This window comes from Cyprinodon variegatus, unplaced genomic scaffold, assembly GCF_000732505.1.
Source record: "Cyprinodon variegatus isolate N-32 unplaced genomic scaffold, C_variegatus-1.0 Scaffold664, whole genome shotgun sequence".
NCBI classification, from domain to species: Eukaryota; Metazoa; Chordata; class Actinopteri; order Cyprinodontiformes; family Cyprinodontidae; genus Cyprinodon; species Cyprinodon variegatus.
In genome coordinates, this window is record NW_015151117.1 from 53,001 (window position 1) to 77,905 (window position 24,905).

Sequence of the window (24,905 nt, forward strand, 5' to 3'; positions counted from 1 at the left end):
GATTTTACAACAAAGCCTTGAAAATTACAAAAATAAAAAAAAATTAGCCTAAAATTAATAAAAAAAACCAAAATAATTCAATAAATCACATTACAACAAATTTTCCTTTATAGATCATAATACACATTATCGAAGAGCAATCCCTAAAAATACTGAATAATAATAATAATCATAAAATAATATATAAATATATAATATATCTGTAAAATATAATCTGATAATATAATAATATAACACTTTGTGTTTATCATATTAATATTTAATTGCAAAATATATAACTTTGCATATATCTCGTCCAGTTTGAGTTCAGTTTATAGTTCAATAGTTTTTAAAATTACTAAATATGTGTAATGTAACTGAAAGGTCATTCTAAAATTAGTTTTGGTCTTTTAAGGGGTTGTGGCATGTAAGAGATTATAGTGATATTATCTCTGACTCGTCTTTCATGTGATTAAAATGAGATCTAAGGCGCCTCCTATTCATTCTGACAGCTGCTGTCTGAACTGTGGTCTGATCCAAGATGGCCGCCCTCTAGGCATGCCAACAGCGTCCAATGAGGCGTCTACGCATATAACGTCTATGGTCAAAGGATTCTTAAGTGCGCCATCGGTGTGGGGTTTCTCACCTGTCGGGTGGGGCCATCCTGACATCCCGGCACAGCCATCCTGACCAGGCACAGTAGGGATCTCTGGACAACACACACTCACCGCAGCTCAGGTAGTTGGAGCAGTTAGCCACGGGAACCTCCACCAGGCCTGAGTACGACGACACGAACAACAGACCCTACACAGGAGGAGGGAGAGAAAAGAAAAAGCCATTTCAACTCTGTGCGTGACTAAAGATCAACGCAGACCACAGGAAGCAATCTGCTTTAGGTTATGGGTTTTTGATTTCAAAAAAGGAACATCAGACTGAAACAATTACTTCAGATAAACAGAAGAGGCTAACCTAGCTAATGAACCAAGCCTGGCCAGCTGGTTTCAGTCTTCACGGCACTGCAATCAGTGCATGTTCACAATGTCAGGAGTTTGTTAGACAGTTCTTTGTTCACAGCAGTGAACGTTTTAGTGTCGGCAGAGGGAAAAAGTCCAACAATACAACACAGCAAGCAAGCCAATCCTCCTTCCTGGAGCTAAGCATTTACTCATAATAAATATCCCTGCTTTTACTAGAATTACAGAATTGCAAATAAAATTGTAGTTTGGTAGCTTTGCCCAAGAGAGACGTCTTTATGCAATAAGTAGGATCGAGGTAATGAAATTTAGCTCCAGTAAAGCACCAGAGAGTATAATAAACTGTCTTCCAGGCAGAGCTACAGCTAATTCAAAGGAAAGGCTGGAGTGGAGGGAGAATATCTGGAGTCATTTTACCATCTTATCAGTTTACAGATGCTACAAGTAAGAGTAAAGACTTCATTTAAACTCATATGAAAAGAACCAGAGCAGCATCAGTAGCTTATCCTCACTGTATTTGACTAAGTGTCTTTGTTCCTGTGTGTTAACGTCGTGACGTACCCGCTGAGAGTCCAGCTCCATGTGCTGCACGGGCTGCGGCTCTGCAAACAGAACCATCTCCTCTATGATGTGCATCTTATCGTTAACATTGATGGCCTTGTGCAGCTTCCCATCATCTGAGAGAGAGAAAGAGAACAACATTGATCTTTGAGCTGACATGGTTCAAAACAACTCACTCTGCTTTTATTCCTCCCCTCTTTCGGTTGGTTGATTTATTTTGTTGCAAAAAAGGAAAAAGCGGCACCTGTTCCGATAAAAAGAACGTCGTAAGCTCTCTCTATCCCTTGGATCTTGTGCACGGCGATCTGGGTGTAGCGGACGCTGCGTTTTAGCAGGAGGGGGGAACTGCGGATCACGCTGTCCATCAGGAAGTGGTCCTTCACGAAGTTGAGGACCTTATCAGGCATGTGCAAGGACGACTGGATGCCCATTTGCCTGGCGTGGTTGGTGACACACTTCAAAGGAACAAACGAGAGATGAAAATATAAGTCTGATTAATCAAGTATTTAGGGTATGAAGGGTTTCCTTTGAATCCTTTTTGAGCATTTAACGTCTCTTAGCATCCTGTTTATTTCTCTAATGTGTGTCTGGTACCATCCGAGTTGATGATCATCTCCCCCTAATGGTCAGGGGCAATTTTATTATGTCAAGCTAATTTACAGCTTTTCTTAAAGGTATAGTGGAGGACTTTCATGAATTTTTGAAAAGAAAATAAGAGCACATGCACAACCCTGTACCCACTCCCGAGAGGGAATGCCTATTAAAAGAGTGTGGGAGCGTGCACAAGCGCATTTCTCCTCGTGCACGCTCTGTTTATAAGTTGTTGTTTGCATCGCTCATACAAGCTTACTTTCCATAAGAAGATTTGCAATTTTTCCACTATGTCAGACTCACCATCGCTTTATGAAAATGGGGACGAGCATGTAGGACGACTTTACGTAAACATATCACCAGAATGATTGACAGTTAGGAGGACCACTTATTTAGATGATCCACCCAGAAAAAAAACATCCTCCACTATACTGTACGTTTAAGTGGAGTTGTTTTTGCTAATTGCAGCAGTTTTCCTCTGCGTGTTTATTCGTTGGCATCCTTTATGCGTTTTCAGGGCGTTTCAACCTCGCTGCTTTCATTACTGTGATTGCAGCATTTCACTGTTTTTCTTTGCATGTGCTTTTTTTTATGTTTGTGTGGTAGTCTAATTTCACATTTTGATAGTCCTGTTTTTGTGTTTTCAGGATTTTTTTTTAATAAACTCAGAACAAAAGACATTATCTATGGTTACAAAGTGACTGATAAAAAAGAAAAAAAGGTTAAGGGGTATGAATACTTTCAGCAGCCACATTAATCTGACCAGAAAGAAACTTTTAAAAACAGAGAAATACATTCCTATCTGGATTTGCATTTTAAAGTCATACATTAATAAAAAAAAAAAGCCCGCTTATTTAACCATGTTGTGCTCTTATATACAATTTCCTGCAGAAATTGGTCTAAATAGTTCATTTTATTAAATACTTTAATAGCCTGTAACATATTTAATAAACCAACTAAAATAACTCACCGCCCCGGGCCGTGGCTCCGGTACTGGGTGGTTGTAAGTGTACCACAGCTGGTTCTCCCTGTTGACTTCTCTATAGCGGCCACTGAAGGCCGCTTCCACCTGAGCCATGCTGAAGGCACACACTGCCGAGCTGCCCGACGCTCCTTTATACCTGCCAGCAAAGATGCTCTTTTTAGCCGGTGGGAGAGCTGATTTAAACAGACGACAGCGGGCAGAACTAGCATCATCGGCCTCACCACTGTGAAGTGAAGACGCCGTAGAAGACGGTGCTCTCCCAGCTGTCTCCTGTGGGCTTCAGAACAAACATATCCTGGATGATGTTGAAGGGGAAGCCGTCGTCGGGGAGGGAGCACAGGAGCTGGGCCTTCAGGAAGGTGGTCCACTTCTTCTGCAGCACCCGCTCTCCTCCTTTGTCCCCCTGAAAGGAAATCCACATTGTTGCAGGATATCACAGGAGATTTTCTGTTGCATTATTAATTGGGTGAGCACCTAATCTCTGCTCATTCCGACAGGGTCTGCAGGGCTGTGTGTGGCCCCGTGATAAGAGGGGATGGAGGTCAAGAGGCTGTTTCATATGAGCAGCAGCAGCAGGGGCTTAAAGTTTAACCCACATCTGATACCAAGAGGAGACGTTGTAGCTGAGGTGGTTAGAGGAGCAGGCCTTAGCCTCTGAACTCAGTCTGTGTGTAAAAGATTTAAAACCAGTAGAGCTGTAATTACTAAATTTCACATCAGACCTTGATGGGGTATATGCAGAGCTCCAGGGGAGGATTTACTATTAGGCAATACTACTGTAGGCAGTTGCCTAGGGCCCCAAGTTCTCCTGGGGGCCCCATAAACTCTGTTTACATATATAGTTAATACAGCTATTCCTTATTCTGTATTTTTGATAAAAATACTTTCACTAAAAAGCCATTATGCGTCTCAGCCCCCCCCCTTCAGTGTCCACCATAATGAATCAGTCCATTTGCTGCAAATGTTCAGAAAGGTCCAAACAGACAGCAGCAAACCATTTGAAAACAAACAATACAAAAAGCAGTGTTATTAACTTAGCACTTTTGTCGCAATATTTAGGGGCTTTTCAGACCGCTCTAGTGCTTTTATTTCAAAAAAGTGCCTGGCACCAAATCTAGCTACTTTTTTCTGCTTCTGAAGACTTTGATAGCAACATATAAAAGCATTGAACTCTGCTCTCCAGAGCAAGTAGATTGGTAACCCCGCCTCCTGCTCTCCTCTATCTTGTCTGCTGTCATGATTCATGCAGCTATTATTTCATCCAAATGAAAAATAGAGAACAGATAAGCAGATAATGGCTTGTCTACAGTGAAAAGAAGGACTGGGTGATTTACTTTTGCCTTTTTGGAAACACAGGAAGGAGCAATCAGCTTAGTGCTTTGAAAAAATCTTTCATTGCTTTCGATACAGCATGAAAAGTCAGCCGAGTACAGAACATAGAGAGGAAAACAACAAGAAAAGGGACAAGAAGAGAGGGACAAAACCTAGAACAGATAATGTATGTCCATTCTATTAAAATTTCTGTGTTTGTATAATGGGTCTGTTTTATGTGTTGTCTTCTCAATTCAGAGGGCCCCCTGCCTGTCTTTGCCTAGGGCACCAAATTTCCTAAATCCGCCCCTGCAGAGGTCAACTATAATTAAACAATGGATTCGAAAGTTTTTGTATGAAAAAGTGTGAGCTATTTTTTTTTTTGAGGATTACTTCCATTATTTAAAGGTATAAGTAAAAGAGATGATTTCATGTTTAATAAATCATCAAACCATCTATAGGTGAAACTAAACAAATGAATAATAAAGGGACTCTTGATTTCCTGACAAAAGATGTATAGGAAACAAACTGCCTTAGAGTCTGGAATAAAAGATGTCCTCAAAACAACACCTTTAAAGCTGCCTTCCTGCATTTAGTTAAACCTCAGAGAACGGGTTTAACTACCCGCAGGAGATATACAGACGTGTCCATTCCCTGTAACAGGGTTTTAACAATGGCATTTTAACATTAGGAACATGTACAATCATGCACATCTGGTCAGAGCAGACTGAATATTTCTTTTTGCATCTTTGGTGTACATCGTGCTTTTATTCTGCAGGGTAGGATGCCTGTAGGTGTACAAACGACAGCCTTAGACGGCGTCTCTCCTAACTTCCTGTGCGCCACGGGGAAAATCCTCACTCATCTCACGGTGCACAAACTCACACTGGAGCTGGAGATTTAGATTTCCCTAATTTGCTTCCTGTGTGACCCAATGGTTCCAGAGTTCAGTATTTAACCTCAGAAACTCCTCAGAAACCATCAGCTGTGGTCTTGTGGTTGCATTCCTTATATATTTACTGATATCATAGACAAATAAATAAAATGGGTCTGTATAAAGTAAAAAAAAAAAAAAATGAAAAGTTGTAAAATTTACTGAGTTTCATCCATTTTCTGCACCCCTATAGAAAGCTCCTAATCCCATCAGAACATAAAGACTTCTTTAAAATCTGGATGAACTCCTTAAATCATCATGCAATGCATCCTTTTTGTCTGTAGAGGGCGCCATTAAGGTCAGATGATGGAAGATATTGGTTTCTGTGGGCTCTGAAATGGAATAAAAAAGATGGAGCCTAATTAAAACTAGGATTAGAGGTTTATGGGATTTAATATGTGGAAAACCAAACTTACAAAGGACATTTTAAACAAAAGGAAAATGCCAGAGAGTCATGCTGCAAAATATTGCTTGCTTGTTTCTGGAGATGATATGTGGAAATGGAAAGAAATTCTGTTAATATTTACTTCTTAGGAACTGACTGGACCTTCTGTCCAAACAGCTCCTCCTACGAGTGAATGACTCACTCCCTTTTCGTCTGACACAAAATACTCCCATAAGCACTTCTCCTCACATTCCGCTTGTGAACACAAGCCGGCGGACCCTCCTACAAAGTACAGCCAGCGAGTGGAGCAGGAGGAGCAGGAAGGGGAGAGAGCGGGAGCAAAACGATATCCAGGCAGTCCTGAGAAGCATCTCCTTGAAAATGCAGAAACAATTCCTGCACGACAAGGAGCGAGAAGGGCTTAGAAAAAGTGCAAAACTACAACAACTTCCTCCTCTGCGTGCGTCACACAAAGCATCCAGGGAGCTGAACCTCCACAGTGAGGAGCAGCCCTCGTTCCTGCTCTCTCTCAGCTGTCCGCTGCTGCTGTGGCAGTGTTCTGCTGAGCATCACATCATTTCAGCCACACCCTTCTGGCAGCCAAAAACAAAACAAAACAAAAAAAAAAGCCCAGCATTACACGACACTCGTAGGTTTTTACAACTCACAGTCATACAGGCCTTCCGGAGTGAAATGAAGGTAACTTAGGAAAGCTGCTCACACACAAACCTACTCTCCAAAGTCCCTGACTGAACACACCTGAATAAACACAAGGAATAGGGAGTGGGAGAGAGGAGGGGAACAGATGGGAAACAACTCTGACTCTGGGCTGTAAAGCTTTCCTTCCCAAACAGTAGTCGGAAAACTACGGGAACAAAAAGGAGACTTTCCCTTTTTTTTATTATTTCCAATACGTGACAAGAAGCCTGTCTTCTTTCTGAGCTCATACCCAGATGACACTGGACACGCGAAATGATTGAGACATTCAATAAAAACACGCAGCAACTCATCTGAACTCGGTCCAATGAACAGAGAGAAACGGAGGATTATGTTTTCTGTCTTTCTCGTAAGTGTTACTCCGTAGAAATCCCTTCAGGAATGAAATTCCAAAACGCTGCATCTGCATGGGTAGTTGGAGATCTGAGTGGAGAATCCATCACCAACCTTTTTCAATCAGCTGTAACAGATGATGGATGCTGTTCAGGCTGCAGTATGCATTCAAATGTTCAGTAAATACATCAAGCAGAAAGAAGCTTTTTTCAATGCAGTCCTTATTAAATAAATATATTACTGTCAGTTTTTCCGCTTTCTTTTGGCACAGTTAAAATCAAATCAAACAACCTAAAAAAAAACAAATCTTCTACATGCCTTTATTGGCATCACATAAGATGAATTTCCAAAAAAGTTAAAAAAAACAATCTTTGTTTCCAAGTTTGAAGACGTTTTGCTTCCCATCAAGGAAGCTTTCTATTCAAAATGACCACGCTTTGTTGGGCTACTCTATAAAACCTCAAACTCAACGCTATTCCTGACATTTTGAATTGAAAAGCTTCCTGGAAAAGCTGAGAATCTTCACCAGCATGTAATATGAAACCTTCTCGGAAAGATTTTATTTAGCCTATTAACAAATGAAAGTTATTTGCATTTATTAAACTTTCATTCTTCAGTGCATTTCCATACACTCTGTGTGGCTGCAGCAATGCATTTGGAATACATGGATTTTAGAAACATCTAGCAACACTAACACAAATAGAAGCCAGTTTTCTTTGCGAAGACGTTTACATCAATCCAAGCTGGTGTAGTTAATGGGTTCCATAAGCGTTTTTTTTTTTGCTGTTTTCTGCAGAACTGCTGCATCAGCTGAAGTAATGGTATTTTAACCTGCATGCTTTTTCAAAGCGCTGGTAAATGCTTAATATTTAAGGTGGTCCACAGAATACCTCCTTCTTAGTGTCCCGTCAGCTTAGGCCTACAGCATGATGGGACTGGTTGATCTGTGGTGTCAGTAGAAGAGCTCCCCTGCTGACAATATTAAGTGTGTTTTTGATCTTAGAGTCTCCAAAAACTTGAGGCAGAAGCTTTGCTCCTGAGGCACAGCTTCAGTCTGGCAGAGTCGGGACCAAAGGGCAAAATGGAAGGGAGGGGGGATCATGGGAGTAGCCCCCCCCAACGACAGCTGCAATAGCATGAAGGAAGAACACCTGAGAGTCATGGGCCAGTAGCAGGCAACCCATGTCAGTCCTCTACCCCTGCCTGATGCTCATCAAAGCCTGCCAATTGCAACTGACAGCTTAACCCCGGTCAGACAGTTTTACAATCGGACGGTACAATCCACACAGCTATGACAGATCTGTAACGTTAACGACTGTTGTCATGTTTGCAGTTTGCTTCAGCGCCGTCTTCCACAGCAGACGTCATCATAAATAGAGCAACTAAATGGCTGAAACACTGGCGGTTAAAGGTATAGTGGAGGATTTTCGAGAATTTTTTAAAAAGACTCGTCACTTCAAAAAAAAAGTATGTGCACAACCCTGTACCCGCTCTGGAGAGGGAACGCCTATTAAACTCATGCGAGAGCGTGCATGAGGAGAAATGGGCTCAGTTTTAAAGTTGCTGTTTGCATCGCTCATTCAAGCTTACTTTCCAAAAGGAGATTTGCAATTTTTCCACTATGACAGACTCACCACCGGTAAGTGAAAATGGGGTCGAGAGTGTAGGACGGCCTTATGTAAACATATCACCAGAATGATTGACAGTTAGGAGGACCACTTATTTAGATGATCCACCCGGAAAAAGAAAAATCACTTCAGTTTAAAGGGACATAGTGTAACTCAGGGATGCTCAAGTCCGGTCCTCCAGAGCTACTATCCTGCAACTTTTTGATGCAACCCATTTTTAACACACCTGAATCAGATGAGTAGCTCGTTACCGTGCCTCTGCTGGACTAAATGAGGGGATTGAGCCTTTCGATTCAGGTGTGTTACAGAAGAGAAGAGCTTTCAATGACTGCATTTAAATGTGTGTTATTACTGATGTATTACCTCCACTAACACTCAGATACATTTCATAAGGCGAGACTGTTATGTTAGTTTATACGCAAGGCTGGTTACCTATAGGCGAAGCATCATTTAGCCCAGTCAGCCATCTTGAAACTACAGACGCCGTTGGGGATAATATGGTGCTAATGTGCAAAACGGTTTCACCATCCTCAAGAAAAAGCAGAACTTCAACGACGTAACCGGAAATGTTTGAAAAACAGGGATAAATTTTGGGCAGGCCTTCTCTAGATGGAAGGAGCTAATGAAGGAGAAATGGTTTAAAAAGGACACTGAAATTACCCTGTTTCTCCTTGACATGTAAATGAACTGTACTGCCTAAGTTAGCGTAAAGCTAACTTTTTCCATCTGGTTTAGTTAGACAGTGTTGCACGTCACCAAAGAAAGCATGAAAGAGGTTCCTGCAAACATATACTAATCTTGTTGGTGCAGAACTGTAGGTTTACATGGGTTTAGTAGCCATGGTGAACGCTGGCTTTTTCCCACAGGGTTAGGGCTAGCTTGTAGAGACTTCCCTTTACCTTGGATGGCATGGTTACACCTGCGTTGTCATATAGTGTTTGTTTGAGTGAAATATTCCAATTTAACCGATGGATAAGAGTCATTCTTACACAATAGCCCTTTAAAGGCAAGGTGAACCCGTTTTAAAACTCTGTTTAGAGGAGATCAGCTGATCTGTTCCTCTTGTGACCTCTTCAACCCAAATACTGATGTTTTTCATTATTATTGCCATCATTATTTTGCAAAGAGTTAAATGCTTTATTACCCAGCAGAGTTTTGGAGCTGGTGGACATTTTTATGAAGTGTTCTGAAACTATGCCTTCCTGTAAAGCTCCCCCTCTGAAACAACGTCAGCCAGGGGCAAAAAAAAGGGAGCATCTGCATTCCAGTAAAATAAAAAAGGTGCTTCACGGAGCGGAGAATGCTATTCTTCTCATTTTGTTTCACAGCTGAACTGCAGCAAGTCGCCTCAGTCTGTGGGCCTTTCTGTCACTGATTTCCATATTTAGAACCCAGGAGGTGTCGCATCTCCAACTACCAGAGCCTTGCAGGACTAAGTCATTAGGCTGTCACTTGAGATTACATGCTGTCTCCATGATTCCTCAAATTATTGCCTCCGCCAGAAAGAAGCATCAGTCAGGAAAAGGGTTGCTGAATGCATGTTTATACAACAGCTTTAAAAAAATCTTCATGAGAGATGAAAAGTCTGGATATCCAGGGTTGATGGATTAAACTGAACTCAGACAGACTTCAGGAACAAGCGAGCGGCTAAAATAGTGCAAATAGTTTCTGCAGTTTAAATGTTTTCTGTGTATTAGAAGAGGAGAGGGGTAGAAAAAGAGGAAAACGCATTTTATTTTCCCTGCGAAGCATCCTTGAATACTAATAACGCCTGCAAAGCTCAAAGGGCTGCTGGTGAAAGGCGAGGAGCTGGTGGGATGGACGAGTGCAGCTGACACTGTGAGGGAGATGGAAGGAGAGGGGAAGATGACATTGCAGAGAAACGGGAGGGAGGGAGGGAGAATGATGATTCAGACAAGGAGGAAAAAAAATCTGCTGAAAACATGTTTGTACAGTCGAACAGAAATAAAGGCCTTAAACGCACCAGCAACACTACATCCAAACAAGTGAGATGTGGACAAACGTGCCCCGACATGGGAGTGGTCCCCGTTTGTCTTAAGGAAGATTACCAGCAGGAAGTTTTCAGACTTTTTGTGTTGTTTTCATTTGGGTGACACTCCCTCGTCTTACCTTACACACGCGAGCGATCCGCGACACGATGGTGTTGTCAAAGAAGTCAAACTCCTTCCCCGCCTCGCTGAAGAAGAAGTAAATCTTGTCGTCGTCGCCCACACGGTTTCCAGGCGGCTGACTCTCCTCGATGTAAGCCGACCCGACAAAGACCGGATCTGTCCACAACAGAGATGATAGACAAACAGGTTCTGCATTTACCACTCAGACACTCACTGGGATTATCTGCTTTAAACTGGAGCAAAGTAGGAGCGCCATGCAACACGGTCCTGAGAAAGCAGAGGAAACAGGATGCTCTATGTAATTGCACTTAGATGCCTCATCAGGACCACTCTGCACAGATTACCAGGAGATCAAAAGACAAGAGCCATCCTAATTGTGCGCTGCGTGCAGAGAGCTCCAGCAGATGCCATTTTCATTCTGCTGCAGATAGGACCATGCTGCAGCAGTCAACCGAGGGTCAGCTATGCTCCCATTAGTGACTTTGTCTCACTAATGACGGCCGCTTTTCAGAGCTTATCTGCTTTGGTCGTTACCTAATGGAGGACATGGAGCAGGAATGAGCAAACAAACTCACCTTGAAGCCATTTTAAGGAGTTTTCCGTTTTCAGCGCCGTTCCCTGACCCAAACTCTTGTAAATGACAGGCTCGTTCCCTTGGAAGTTGCTGACAGTGCCGGTGTAGAGCTCCCCATCTGGAAAACAACAACAAAGTTACCAAAAACAATCTAAAAAAGGAGTAACAATAAATGAGCCAGTGAACAGAACTTAATCATTTATCCCCAATTGACTGAGAGGACATTAAGGCTATCAAGTCGATTTCTAAATTCCTTGTTTGCAATCCAACTTTTTTTTGGATAAACCCTTAATCTTCTTTAATTCATTTCCACAATCATTGTGACATTAGTTTTAACCAGAGTCCAGCTTTATTTTTGAACTCCAGTGTTTCCAAAACTCAAATTTAAATTTACCAATTTACACTTTCTAAATTTGAACATAGTTTAGGATTCAGTGTGATGACTACTACAGAACCCTTCTTCATCTGTAGCTTTCCCAGAGCATGATGCTGCCGCCCCCATACCACAATGTTGCCAGGTTGTTCTTTCAGAGATTCATGGTGTCGCTATATATTGCTTTATTTACCTTTTCGTAATTTCCAGCTGTGCTCTATCAGAGCATAAAGCTCAGAGGTTTGGATAACATCGATTTCAAAACCGTCAGCAGACCTCAGAACTTTAGGAATAGCTTAAATAATTCAAGGTAGACGTGTACCCAATGCTAAACCTAATACACTATTAGTGAGGGTGTGAATAATTACAATTTTTAGCACCGCTTCAAATAGATCAGTTTGTTTGGTTTTTGACCAAAAATTATGAGAAGTCAGAATTATTTCATTTATTTTATCATTTGAAGTGCATAGCATCTTATCCACTGCAGCTGAAGCACATAAGTCAAACTTTATTTACGCATCTTCTTTTAAGATATGATGATGACAAACGAATCCAGGATAAACTACTACAGCAGCCCGCAGCTAAAAGCCATAAAAAACACAGAAGTGAATAAACAGCTGGTTTAAATGATACGTTTCTATCTTTGAAGACATCGTTGGTCTTGTGAGCAGTAGATTGTCTGATCTCTTTCCAAAGCTGATTGCTTCAAGACAGAAGGACTCTGAAATCCTCCTATAACCAGTGACGTTGCATCACCATCAGACTCACATGGGAAAACTGAGCAGGGCTTGTACCAGCACTTTAGGACACATTATAATCGCTTTATAATCCAAAGGCATGAGGATCTATTTCCTGTTTGGAATGTGAAATATTGGAGAGCGGCGAGGAGAAATTTCTGCTATAATCAAAACTGGTGGAATAACACCAGAATCAAAGGCTGCATCAATGTTCCTAACAAAACTGCTCTTTATCTCAAACCTGCTTTTTCCTGCTGCAAAGATAACCACGTCTGAGACAAAGTGGTCTGCCCTCCATCGTTTAACAGAGACTAAGCACTTTAAGAGACTGTAAGCTCTGCAGTAGAACAGGGAGTGAGGGAATAAACCCTCTCCCACGCCCACAGCATCAGGGTTAATTATTCACTAATCGCCTGTTAAAAACAAAAACCTCCTTCTCCTCACTTCCGGCTATTTATTAAAGACTCTGACGCAGACAAACAACATTAGGAGCCACATCATGACTCATTACGGAGTTAAAGACGGAGCGGTTTCCTGTCCGCTCCTCGGAGGAAGTGCTTCATTAGAAGTGAGAGTCTTTCTACACTGTAAAAAGCAATACCTTCAATTATACATCCTGTCTTATTTCGATGATTTACTTACACTTAACATTTTGAGTTCTAAAATTTTAACTTAATATCATTAGTTTGTGGCATTCCGACTCAAAATTGTAAGCTATTTCAGTGAAATGTTAATTTGGGCACATCAATGGAACCTAATATTTTGAAGTTTATTTTAACATTCTTTATTTAATGTTTTTATTACAATGAAACATAAAACACACACAGAACTTGGGGCACTGATACATAGATAAAAAAAAAAAGAAAAGCTAAAAAAATACCAGATATTAAACTTGATTATGCTTCCTTTTTCTTGTCTGTCACCCATTTAGACGTTTATTGTAAGAATGTCCTCTTATGCGTAAAAGATTTTTCCATGGAGTGGATCTCCTCAACGACTTCCCACCAATGATCCAGCTTGGGAGAGTTTCTTTAGCCAGGACGGTGTAATGGCTTTTTTGCTTGCAATGAATAGAATTTTAAAAAGCCACTCGTCTTCTTTTCGAAGTACTTCTTCAGATATCAGTCCCAGCAGAAAAATTCTGGGCTCCTTAGGGATGACGTACCCCAAAATGATTCCAGTATTCCGACAGATTCCATCCCAGTAAGGTGCCAACTTTGGGCAGTACCAAAATATATAAGTGTGATTGGCGTTAATATTTTCAGTTTTAAAGAAGAAACTGTATCTCTTAATCTGATAAGGGATTCAAAATGAAGATAAGATTTTTGTCACACCTGAGCAGATGGTACCCCCCCTTACAGCGACTTATTAACTGAAGTTGATCACCTTAAGCCTGGCGTACACTGTGATTTTCTGGGCGATTTTACAGTCGTGCGAGAATCTTTCAATCGGGCCGACTTTCAGCCTGATCGTGCGTCGTGTGGTGTACGGGGGTAACGAGGGGCGATTACCTTCTCACGACCACCTCCCGATCAGGTATCGTGAGGTCGGGAGAAAATCAAACATGTTACCTACCATCGTGGGCCAATCGTTCAGTACAAACAAGTATTCTTCTTTTTCTTCTTCCTCTCAGATGGAAACACAGCAGCATGGCAGTGGTGTGAGTGACATGGAGTTCTTTCTGTAAATTGACAGACTGTAGTAGCCACGTTTGCTCAGCCATGTCTTTGTCCAAATAAGTCATCTTTTCTTTTTAGGGCTTTCAGCAGAAAATTGCACAAATAGCTAAGGCAGTGCATTTCACTCTAGTGAGCTTCATATTCCTCCTTTATTTGTTTGGCTTCCGGATAGACGAATCAGAGCAGCTCCATCTCACTGTGGAGCTGAGTCCGACATGGTTTTTAGTCGTACAGTGTGAGCAGGTAGTTTGCATGAGAACGTCGGGCCGCACATACATCGTGAGCTGTACGGCTAAACCCTGCGGTTTAGTGGTACACTGTGAGCTGCAGCTGCGTGCAATGATTGAAAAAAATTGCATAGTGTACGCCCGGTTTTAGCTTACTAAGGATGTGAAAAGCAAAGTTAGGGATGGTTACTTTTTGTCAGCGATATAAGGACCTTAGCAAATGGCTTTCAAGGCATTTGGCTATTTTTGAACAAAGTCCAGGGAAAAGCAAGTAAAACAAGGTAAGTTTAATTTATCAACAGCCCCACAGTGAAGCCTACTAAAAATGATGTGGAGAAGGGATAAGGACTCTCCAATCTGTCCTTCCACATACTGCAGATCCACTCAACCAGACCTAAGGGGTGGATTCACTAATCAATGACTCCGTCCACCATTGTTTACGATGCAGCAGGGAGACGCCAAAAACCAACACCATAAAATCAGGTTCAGGTGCCCCTTACAGATAGTCCCAGCTCAGAACCACACACCTCAACCTATCTGCTGTGGGACACTGACTACTAGAGGGACAAGCAGGCCCTAATCAGTGCCTTCTTACATCTTCTATGTGCCATAACACTCAAAGACATCTGGAGCAATAAAGTCTTGAATTTGTCATCTGCTGAGACTTACAGAAAATGTGAAGAATTCTGTCATTTAAAGCAGGTTTTGGTCAGTAGATTATGTTGTGCTGTGAGTTATTTCAATTCGATGAACTGATTTTTAACAATTGGTCAATAATTAAACAACTGGTGTAACTGAAATAATTGAGTTAAAAGGATATATCATTGCAAGTTTCATTGACAAGAAAATGTTAGTTTTAGCGAATGATAATGTAATATAGTTCGTCACTTCAACTCTTCAACTCTATGTATCGAATTCAAACAAGAATTTAACAACCTGGAAACTTTCAAAAATTACCTTCCTGAGTTGAATGGTAGCCTTTCTTAAAGTTGAGTGAACTCATGTTTTTAAGGCAGCAGTTGAACTTAAGTATTTAAGTTGAACTATCCTGACAATTATTACCGCGTACGTACCCACGATGATGGCGGTGGATTTGTACTCCGGATTAAAAGGGCAGCGGCTGCGCCCGTCTTCCGACACGATCTCGCCCGCTTTGTCTCTCACCAGTGTAAATGTGGATGTGTTCTGGGGGATAAATAGAAAAACCAGGTGAGGGAGAGATCATTTAATGTTTCTGTTATGATGAAATCAGATAACTGAAGGTAGCTCAGAGGCCTCCAGCTCATTTCATCTATTGAAAAAACAACAAAAAAAAAACATTTTTTTGTCAAAGTGAAAGTCAAAACATCTTAAATGCAAAGTTTTGATGCAAAGTTTAATTTTTCTATGAAGTATATCATCTTTGTTTCTGTAATTAATTTTTAGCATATATCTGGTTTATTTTCATGTAAAGAGAATTTTTAGAGGGAAAACCAAGTTTGAAAATGGCTGGATCTTTACCTAAATCAAACTGGTATTTGGGCGTACCTAAATGCGATCATTTTGTTAGTTTATATCAAATCCCATCAAGGATCCATCTCAATGATTCATCTTCAAAAGCCAATCAGATGTTAATTCTTCATCATCTGAAAAGCCACCCTAGATGCATTTCCCCTCATTCCTCTTACAAAAATCTGGTTGCAATAAACGCTCACAAGTAGTAACTAATCTGCTTAAAGCTACACAGACCAGCTGTTAATGCTAAACGTGAGACTTATGCAATAAAAGGGAGTCAAATGCTGTCAGTGAGGAAGTATTAGAGGAGTGGTGCAGGCTGATCCTCAGAGTACAACAACTTTCAATAATAATAAAAAAAAAAAAACGTTTTACAGCTTTTACACAAAAACAAAACATTTAAATGCTCTCATTTAAAACTGATCATTTTAGCTCCTGCTGCTAAATTTGCACCTACTGAATTTAAAATTGCGGTTCTTCTAGCTACCCTGTTCTTTAAAGAGTGACACTAGGAGTCAGGTTCCTAACTATAGGTATAATTAAAATATAGTTAACTTCATAGGATGGATGGTTGGCTTTTTTTTGGTATTTTGCAATCTCCAAGAAGCCTAATATGTTTTTCTTGAAGGGTACGTGAAGTGTAGCAATAATCCTTTAGTACATCAATGAGATTTTCAGCAGCAGGTAGGGGCTATGCTGGCTGTGTGCTTCCTGAACGGGGCCGCCTGTGGAGCTGGTTGACAGTTGCCTTTTGTATCTCTGCTTCTTTTTCTGTCTCCTTGAACCCCAGTTAGCCTCAGCAGATGGTCGCTCACACTGAACCTGGTTCTACTGGAGGTTTCTTCCTGTTAAAAGGGAGTTTTTCCTCTCCACTGTTGCTACAAGCTTGTTTGGTGTGAGGTATTGCTGAGGACTCGACAACAAATTGCAAGCAAAACACGTTGTTGCAATGTTACCCAGGAGGAAGATGTCTTGCAAGTCAATGACTGGATGCAATCAACTGATTTTCCTTGACAGAAACATTTGACCAATCTGATTGTACTGTATTGTCTCTGTAAAGTGCTTTAAGATGACGTGTTGTGAATTGGCACTACATAAATAAAATGAATAGAATCTATTTGAGATACATTCTTGGTTCACTCAACCTAAATTACAGGAAGAGAGCAGGATTTTTACCAGAAAACAGGAAAATGTTCCATTTAAAAATGTTGAGTCTTTTACCAAGGTTAGGTTAAAGTCAACTATGGTCTTACATTATGGAGACACCTGTCAGAAGCTCTAACCTCACAAACACTAGAGGATAAACGTCACAAAGACTAGAGGATAAAATAAGCCCTGCCAAGAATAAAAAAAAAGATTAATTAGTCTGCACAGCAGCAGACTCCGGAAATCTGCTTCCTTATCTTCATAGAAAAAAGATAATCTGGATCACGAGGATACGTCAAAAAATCTGAATTTGTACTGCAACCAGAGGGTTGCCGGTTCCAACCTCAACTCTGTCGGTCTCAAGTATTTTGTCCTTCGGTAAGACACTTTCTTGCATCTGTACTGCCTACCGATGGTGATCAGAGGGTCTGGTGGCGCCTGTATGTCAGTCCCGGTTCTAATAGTCATCCCCAGGGCAGCTGGGGCTACGATGTAGCTCATCACTTTGGAGTTGCCTCACTTGGAAAAATAGCTATATGAGTACAGGCCATTCGCCATATTGAGGCCAAAATTCTACCAAAAGATATGGAGGGTTACTGTAAAAAGATGTCTCTCAGTAATGCATGTAAACTAGAACAGAACTGAGATTTTAAAGATGTGTAATGATAATATCTTGTTCCGGGGATCAAGCAGACAGAACAAGGACAGGACGGTACAAGTGGCGCCCCTGCTTGGACAGTCCTCATGCGTCTTCATTACTAAATGCTTCACTCTGAGCTTGTTTTAGTTCATGTCAGTCATCTTGATTGTTTAGTGTCTCTTCTGGGCCTCAGTGTCCTGTTACACTGCTCCTAAACCCTCCTGTGTCTGTTTGCACAATAGCTTTTAAAAAAACAAACCATTTATCAGCGGTAATATTGGGCCTCTCTGAGACTAGATTCTTAGGAATGAATATGTTGTCTCTCACAAACAAAAATGCCCTCTTTTGGCAACGTGAGTGCTGCTGTAAGCCCAGCAGAGACCTCATCCATGCTCGGAAGCCCGGTTCAGGTCCTAGCGACCTGCCAAGTCATCTCAAACCCGAGACACGCCGTGTTTTCCTTCCACTTTGACGTCAAAGCTGAGAGCTTAATTCCCCCTTGTTTAAATACAGAGAGCAGGCTCCAAACTCAGCTGAGGCTCTAATGGTAAAATCAATGTCAGGTCTTCTGATAGTTACCTTTACTCTTGTTGTACTTGACAGATCTACTGCTTGTTTCCTTTCTAGGAGCTTCTGTGCTCTCCCCCTGTTGCCTTGTCTGGCTAAAAAGCCTCAGCGTGATTTATTAATGCTTGGATCCAACAAAGTCACAGAGGACAAAAAGCGACTGAGTTTGATAAAAAAAAAAAAAAACAACTTAAAGCATGCTAAAGTAAAAGGTATTTTTATTTTTTTATTTATACATCTTCTTTATTCTTGCATTTGAACAGAATGCAGAACGAGACATTTGACTCACTATGTAGGCACAGACGGGGCTGAAGGCGTAGGTACCGCACACATAGAGATGAGTGCTGTTGAGCCGCAGGAGAATTTTGATGTAATTGAAGCAATCGGTCTGAAAGAGAACAAACGTCAGGTTCAGAAGTGTCCAGAAGCACATTTCCAAGTCCCTTTCAGTCTAATTTCTAATGCATTTTATGATACTTGTACAGTTATTCAACAGAGGATAGATGCATGGGTGGATTCATAGATAAGATGACATACAGAGAGAGACAAATGGAACTTTTAGTGACAGAAAGAGTGGAAAAAAAACATCTTGCAATTCAATCATTCCAGGTTTTCCTTTCTCCACCTAAAAGTACCTACACCTGGAAAACTCTTAAACCTCCAACCTCCTCAAACCGAGCAGCTTTGATGTTGACAGAGACACTTCCCCAATACTTTGGGGAAAACCTGCCAGCCTTACAGAGCAGTTGCCTGCAGAGCTTTGTGTAACACAGATAGATCTGTGCACTGCAGCAGTCGGATTACTGAGGCTTCACACTCAGGGACACAACAGCTGGCATGACAACAAGCTAACAGACAGACTGAAGAAGAAGAAACGGAAGGAGCCGTTCCCACAGGGAGTCTGCAGACTTGATGAACACGTTTGGATCTACTGGAAAGGTTTGTCAGCTCGTCACTTATGTAATTGCCTCGCATGTGAAACAAATGGGAGATCGCAAGGGAAGACCCAACGCACATTCTGGGAAGGAAACAAGGAAAGATTTTTTACAGGGAATGCTTTTCTTCTGTGCTTACCTCCAGGTTTTTTCCTTTAAAGCTGCACTCTTCTCTTTTTCCAGCAGGAGTGCCCCATGTTAGCTAAGGAGGAGAACCAAAAAAAGGTTGAATTAAGAAAAAACAAAGATTAATGAACCAATTTAACTGTTTGATGAACCTGAATGGAAGGTTCTGACCAAAGGTGCATAGATCAGGGAATAAAATAGAGATACTAGAACCTTATTGGCCAATAGGATCTTAAAGAACACCACAGAGGTGTCCTAGCCAGGGTGCATTTCTAGTTTTGACTGGTGACGTGCTTGGCCCGCCATCATGCTTACGTTCTTCTGCAGCTTGGTCTTGTCCGAGAGGCTGAGGGCAAACAACGCTTCCCTGGCTCCAACGTACAGCATGTCATCCTCCTGGCTGAGCAGCAGAGAGGTGTAATTGAAGACGCCACCCACTGAAAATCTCTTGGCCGATCTCTCCCTTGCATCTGGACACAGAGGAAATCAAACGCACACACATAAACAGAGATAGACAGCAGATGATTATCAGAGAAAGGGACTGAACAAAAAGGAGCAGAAGGGAACAGAACATGTCCTGATGATTAGAGTACAACCAGAACTCAGACGCTTGTTTTTTATTCCTAAAGGAGATAAAGGACCAAAGATTCCCTACTTTTTCCCTCCTTGCATGACTTTTAATCTTACAAGCTCATTATTGCATAAAAAGGTCCATCTGTTCCATCCACAAATGACCATCAAACGACCTCCTCAAATCTGAAGGAGATGACACGTAGAGCTGGTTCCGCCATTTTAATGAAGTCTCTTTTATTCGTCTAGAAGGCCATCTGAAAAATTGTTTATTTTATTCAGGGGTCCATGAGGCACAACAGAGCCACCACTTTACGTCACGTTTTACATCCATGCGAGAACCCGTTTCCTTCTGTTCCCAATTAAGGCTTCTATATTCTGAAGTTCAGTTAGAAGACAGCAGTGCAAGTATACGGTGCTATTTGACACAAACTTTGAGCAAAGTAAGGGCTGACTGTAGTAAATAGAAAGGCACTAAGAGTTTACTTTATGAAAAAAAACATCATGAAGAGAGACACAAATAGGCCATTTTGGCAAAACTACTCATAATTCATGTCAATCTTGGTAAACTGATTATTTATATTTATGCATGGTTCTGTATAAGAGTCACATAAACTTGAATAAATATTAGTTTTACAAGGTTTACACAAAAATGTCACAAGTATATAATGATCTGAAAGCTTTTTTTCTGTTTAAAAAAAACAAAGATGCAAAGAACTTTTGGCTCGGATACAGATTAAAGATCTAAATTTAATATTACCGATTAGGGATGGAAAGGCTAATGGTCATACAGGTCTAATGCCTGGTGAGAAGGCCCGAGGCTACGATGTGATATGTAATCAGAAATGTATCTATCCTTAATCATTTAAAATCTCTATCTGTATTATATTATATATCAATTTATCAAATGATAATCAAATTAAAGGATTTAAAAATAAACGGTATCCCTGAAAAGCTGTGGATTTCTGCCAAATTTCCTCCTTGCGTAATCACTCCGTAGAGCTGCTTGGCCTCGGTAGCCGCATCGTACGGTGGCTAATGTGGGTTTATCCACTGATTTTATTGATTCAAGGTCCTTGCAGCGCCCAGACTACAGCTGCAGCGTAATCAGCGTGAGACTGGTGGAAAAATCTGTACCATTTTAAATGACAGAAAATTCTCACATTTCAACCTATAGAGAGTAACACTTGGATTGCATGTGGAACATCTTAGATAAAATAACGCAGAATTAAACAAGTTTACACAAAAATTACAAAATATGCACATTACCATAAAGAGAGAACAATTAAAGCCCAATTTATACAGATAATCATTACCTCTAAAGGTTTAGTTCATTTTTAACAGCAAGAATTTTCTTTTTTCCCACCCTCTGGCCAAACCCACATTAACCCTTTGTAGGGCAATTTACCGTTTTTGATGACTTGCATACCCCTTACAAATGGAGTCCCAGCCGTCCCTCAGTGAGGTCTAGAAGCACTAGATCTACATCCAGCCATTCAGCATTGCTGTACATCTTATTTTGGCATTTGACCAATTAGATGAGGTCTTGATTGATATGTCACAGACTGTTAATTAAGTTGGGGGGAAAAAAGTTAAAAAGTCAAGAAAAAAAAAAGGTTAAAAGGTTATTTAAAAGTTTAAATTTAAAGTTCAAAATTTAAAGAGTCTAATTAATAATTATATTTAGGTTAATAAACTATAAAATTTGTAATTGCCATTATCTCTCAGGGTTCTGCCCTCTGTTTAAGTTTATTTTTAGTTTCTTTGTATTTGTAGTTGTTTTCTAGCAGTGTTTTGTTTTTGAGTTAGTCTCTGTTGCCCCCTTGTGTTTGTTTCATTTCCCCTTGGCTCCCTTCTAGGTGCTTCCATCCACACCTGTTCCTTGTCAGCTCGTTAGTCCAGTCTTTGTTCTGTCTCCTACGTATCCTCTACCTGTGCAGTTCCTCAGTGCTGGTTCCTCATCTTTTCCTCGCTCCCCATGTGAGTTTTCCCCTGAAGTTTTCTGCTTTTTGGTTCCTTATATGATATAAGGAACCAAAAAGCAGAAAACTTATGTTTTACTTTGGTTTTTGGATTTTGCCTCGGTTAATTCATTAAATCTACAAAATTCAACTCTGCCTCCTCACCTCTGCATTTGGGTCCTCAAAACCTAAACCCAACCATGACAGTATCAGCGTTAGTGCCTCTAAGGTTATGTTGTACCAAGAAAAAAAAAAAAAATCTGTTTCACTCTGAGTGTTTTTAATGAATTTCTTATAGAGGCACTTTTGTTATTTTTCTTAATATATTCGGGCAAGTTGGCGTTTCTTTTTATTACATTGACATTAATTGCTGCCATCAAAATAGCCATATTTTTTATGTTACAAAGGTAATAAGTAAGGAAATATTGGTTTTCAAAGCATTTCACTGAATGCCATATAAAGGATTAAGTTCTTGCCACTTCCACAAGTGGGGAATGTTATATTAAAAAAAGTTAAATTTCTCTATAGGACCTTGGTAAAAAAAAAATAGTTTTATTAGGAATCGGCTCAACTCTGCAGAAGTGGCAAAGATGAGCAATTTACCAAAAGGTTATTTCATCTGATGTTTAATTACATTTTCAAACAGCCTTAATTGATAGCCCAACAAATTGTCACAGGAGTGATCAAATATTTTGTTCCAGCTGCACTGGATGATTTGAATCATTCAGGCATAAAATGAGCGAGATGTTATATCTCCCCAACTATTGTTTGCATACTTCTAAACAGTTTGCAATTTAGGGTCATCTTTGTAAATGTTTGTTCTCTTCCTCTCATTCCAAACATTTAAACATACTCCCCGTCCTTACTCTGCCAAAATAGAAAAAAGATTAAAATAAAAAGAGGTGGCCACAAACTCCATGTGTTTATCCATATAAGATTACAAGCTCGAAGCGGGAGCTGTAAAAACTAATATTTGCCACAATTAAACCATTTACAACCTCCCCGCCCCAAATTACAGTGAGCAACTAGGAAGCCTGTTCACTTTTTCACCCTGACGAAGGAAAACGACAGACAGGACCAAGCAACACGTTTATCTTCAACACTCCAGGTGGTGCGTTGGACCATAATGCAAATACAGGCAGAAAACCGCAATAAATGTTTACAGCCCGCGATATAAACTTCTCAACACACTCACAAATGGTTCATCTTGCACTCAAGGCAGTTTGGCAGGTGATCATCTTCCCCTTGTGGGAGTGAAAGCCAGCTGCACGAGCCGCATCTCGTTCAGATTCAAACGCTGGGCCCTTTCCACATCGACAAACCCTCATTCTCTTTTAAAACACAGCTTTAAACATCTGGAGTCAATCAGGACTGGGGCTTGCAAATAAAAAGAAAAAAATGAAGGGATGGGGGAAATAACTTCCCTTTGTCACTCACAGGTCCTTCAGGACACTAGTCCTTCTGCACAAAGAACGAAAACACAGTTTAAAGGGAATATAGGCCTATTGAAATATATCCTTAAATGCTTATAAAGATAGTCATCCTCTGGCTTGGCAGATCCTGCAATCGGCAGACAAAGGACTGCCATCTCTCCTCCCTACAGAGGGACATACGTATCATGGCCTTATTGTCAAGGCTCCAATGGGTTTGGGACATTCACTGGAACCAAAAAGCAGCCTCTCCTCAGCATATTAAAACTCTCTGACATAAATCACAGTGACAGTCTCTCAGACAGACAATGGAATAACGAGCAGTGGAGAGCAAAGTCATGAAACTTTTACTCAGAGGGAAGACAAAGAGTATTTATCAGGGGGTGGGTGGGAGGGTCTGGGGGAGCTGTGGTAACCTGGATGATTGCATTGAGATCTTGACCTATGAAAAACAGTCTGCAGACATGAAAAGAGAAGAAGAGGATTCAAGGGACAGAAAACCCCAATGGCCAGACAGCAACCAATATGCATCCCATTTGAGATATTGTCTCTATGGAGCTTTTTTTTTTTTTTCCATGCTGTGATTCAGTGGAGAACTTCAGTGTTTTGACTTGTTTGCAGGAGAACGTTGAGCATCCATGGATATAAACCGTTTCACTGTTGGGCTTGGCTTCCATTCATCACCCGGTGGTTTAATCAGCACACTGTCAGCAGGTCAGGCTCTGAACCTCTGCCAGTGATCATTGCACCAACACGGCTGCTTTATTGTCTGTGTTAACCTGCAAAATGGGTAAGTTCCACAAGTCCTAAGAGGCAAACTGAGGCCAATAAAAAAATCAGAGACGATGCATAATCTGACCAAATGTTTTCAACAACAAAAACAATTTTTGCATTCAGTTAAACACACTGAGACCACTATGGAAAAGGCCAGTTTGTTCACAAAAATCGAACAGATGTTACGTTAGTTCAAGAAGAGTTTCAAGGCCCGGTCGGTAACTGGTAGTCCTGGTTGTGCTCATAAAATGGTTCCTTAATGCGTTTTACTTTGTGGATGGAAGCATTGGACTGCTGTGAGAAACATCAGGAAAAATTATTTCCGTGAAAAAAATGCTCTTATCCAAAGCTGTAGGTAGGAGGTAAAAGTAAAATAAATATAAAGTTAAACATTTCAAGTTTTGAGACAAACTTTAAGGTATTTCCGGGTCCTCCTAACTGTCAATCATTCTGCTATCTTCTTCTGTGCATGCTCACTTTCAGGCATACATCTGTGGTGAGCAACGGTTTCAGACAATCTTTGAAGCTCATCTTTCTCACAGCAGTTCCGAAATGGCTGAAGGAGGTCATAAGAGAAGTTTCTACGAAGTGTACAGTATGAGAAGAAAAGAAAGGCCTCATAAGAGGCAGATATATCCCAGAATGCTTTGCACAGAGAGCTCTCCTCGCAAAGCAATATGGGATTTCCTGTCACAGTGGCCCGCTGTTGCTGTAGGCTGTCGCTACCCGACAGCGGCGACTTGTGTTGCACCGATGCCATTTTTTGCCCCCCCCCAATACCTGGCTGTGTTGTAATTGCCCATACCGATACCAGTACGATACCATCTGTTTAAAATTGATGTGTGTGTATATACTGTATGAAGAACTGCATACTACTTGGATGTAGAATAATTGCCATCATGGCTTTGTCAAGCTGCTGCCTACCTTTGTGAAGCCTTTTGGTCAATGACGTGCACAATGATGGTCAGATTTTATGTTTATAGGAATATTGTTACTGTGAATCTCTTAATTTATGCAATAATAAATAAATAGCTATTACTTTGCTATTATTTGTATCATCAAAAAAGGAAAAAAAAAACAAACATCAACAATATATCCAGGTCAAAAACTACTGTACCACCACATTAAACCGGTTCCTGCAG

At 40.8% G+C, this 24,905-nt stretch overlaps 1 protein-coding gene across 2 annotated transcripts in view; it reads right to left on the reverse strand.

The window, feature by feature from the left end:
* LOC107096996 (semaphorin-4B-like) overlaps window positions 1-24,905 on the reverse strand; it is an 87,438-nt gene that overhangs the window by 6,497 nt on the left and 56,036 nt on the right. For both annotated transcript variants that reach the window (XM_015393942.1, XM_015393941.1), the window contains 11 exons: window positions 19,344-19,498; window positions 19,042-19,104; window positions 18,257-18,355; window positions 15,194-15,305; window positions 11,106-11,222; window positions 10,529-10,686; window positions 3,312-3,493; window positions 3,076-3,226; window positions 1,759-1,969; window positions 1,515-1,630; window positions 626-783 (listed from right to left, as the gene is read on the reverse strand). In XM_015393942.1, coding sequence (XP_015249428.1) covers window positions 626-783; window positions 1,515-1,630; window positions 1,759-1,969; window positions 3,076-3,226; window positions 3,312-3,493; window positions 10,529-10,686; window positions 11,106-11,222; window positions 15,194-15,305; window positions 18,257-18,355; window positions 19,042-19,104; window positions 19,344-19,498 — 1,522 coding nt within the window. The remainder of the gene's footprint in view (window positions 1-625; window positions 784-1,514; window positions 1,631-1,758; window positions 1,970-3,075; window positions 3,227-3,311; window positions 3,494-10,528; window positions 10,687-11,105; window positions 11,223-15,193; window positions 15,306-18,256; window positions 18,356-19,041; window positions 19,105-19,343; window positions 19,499-24,905) is intronic.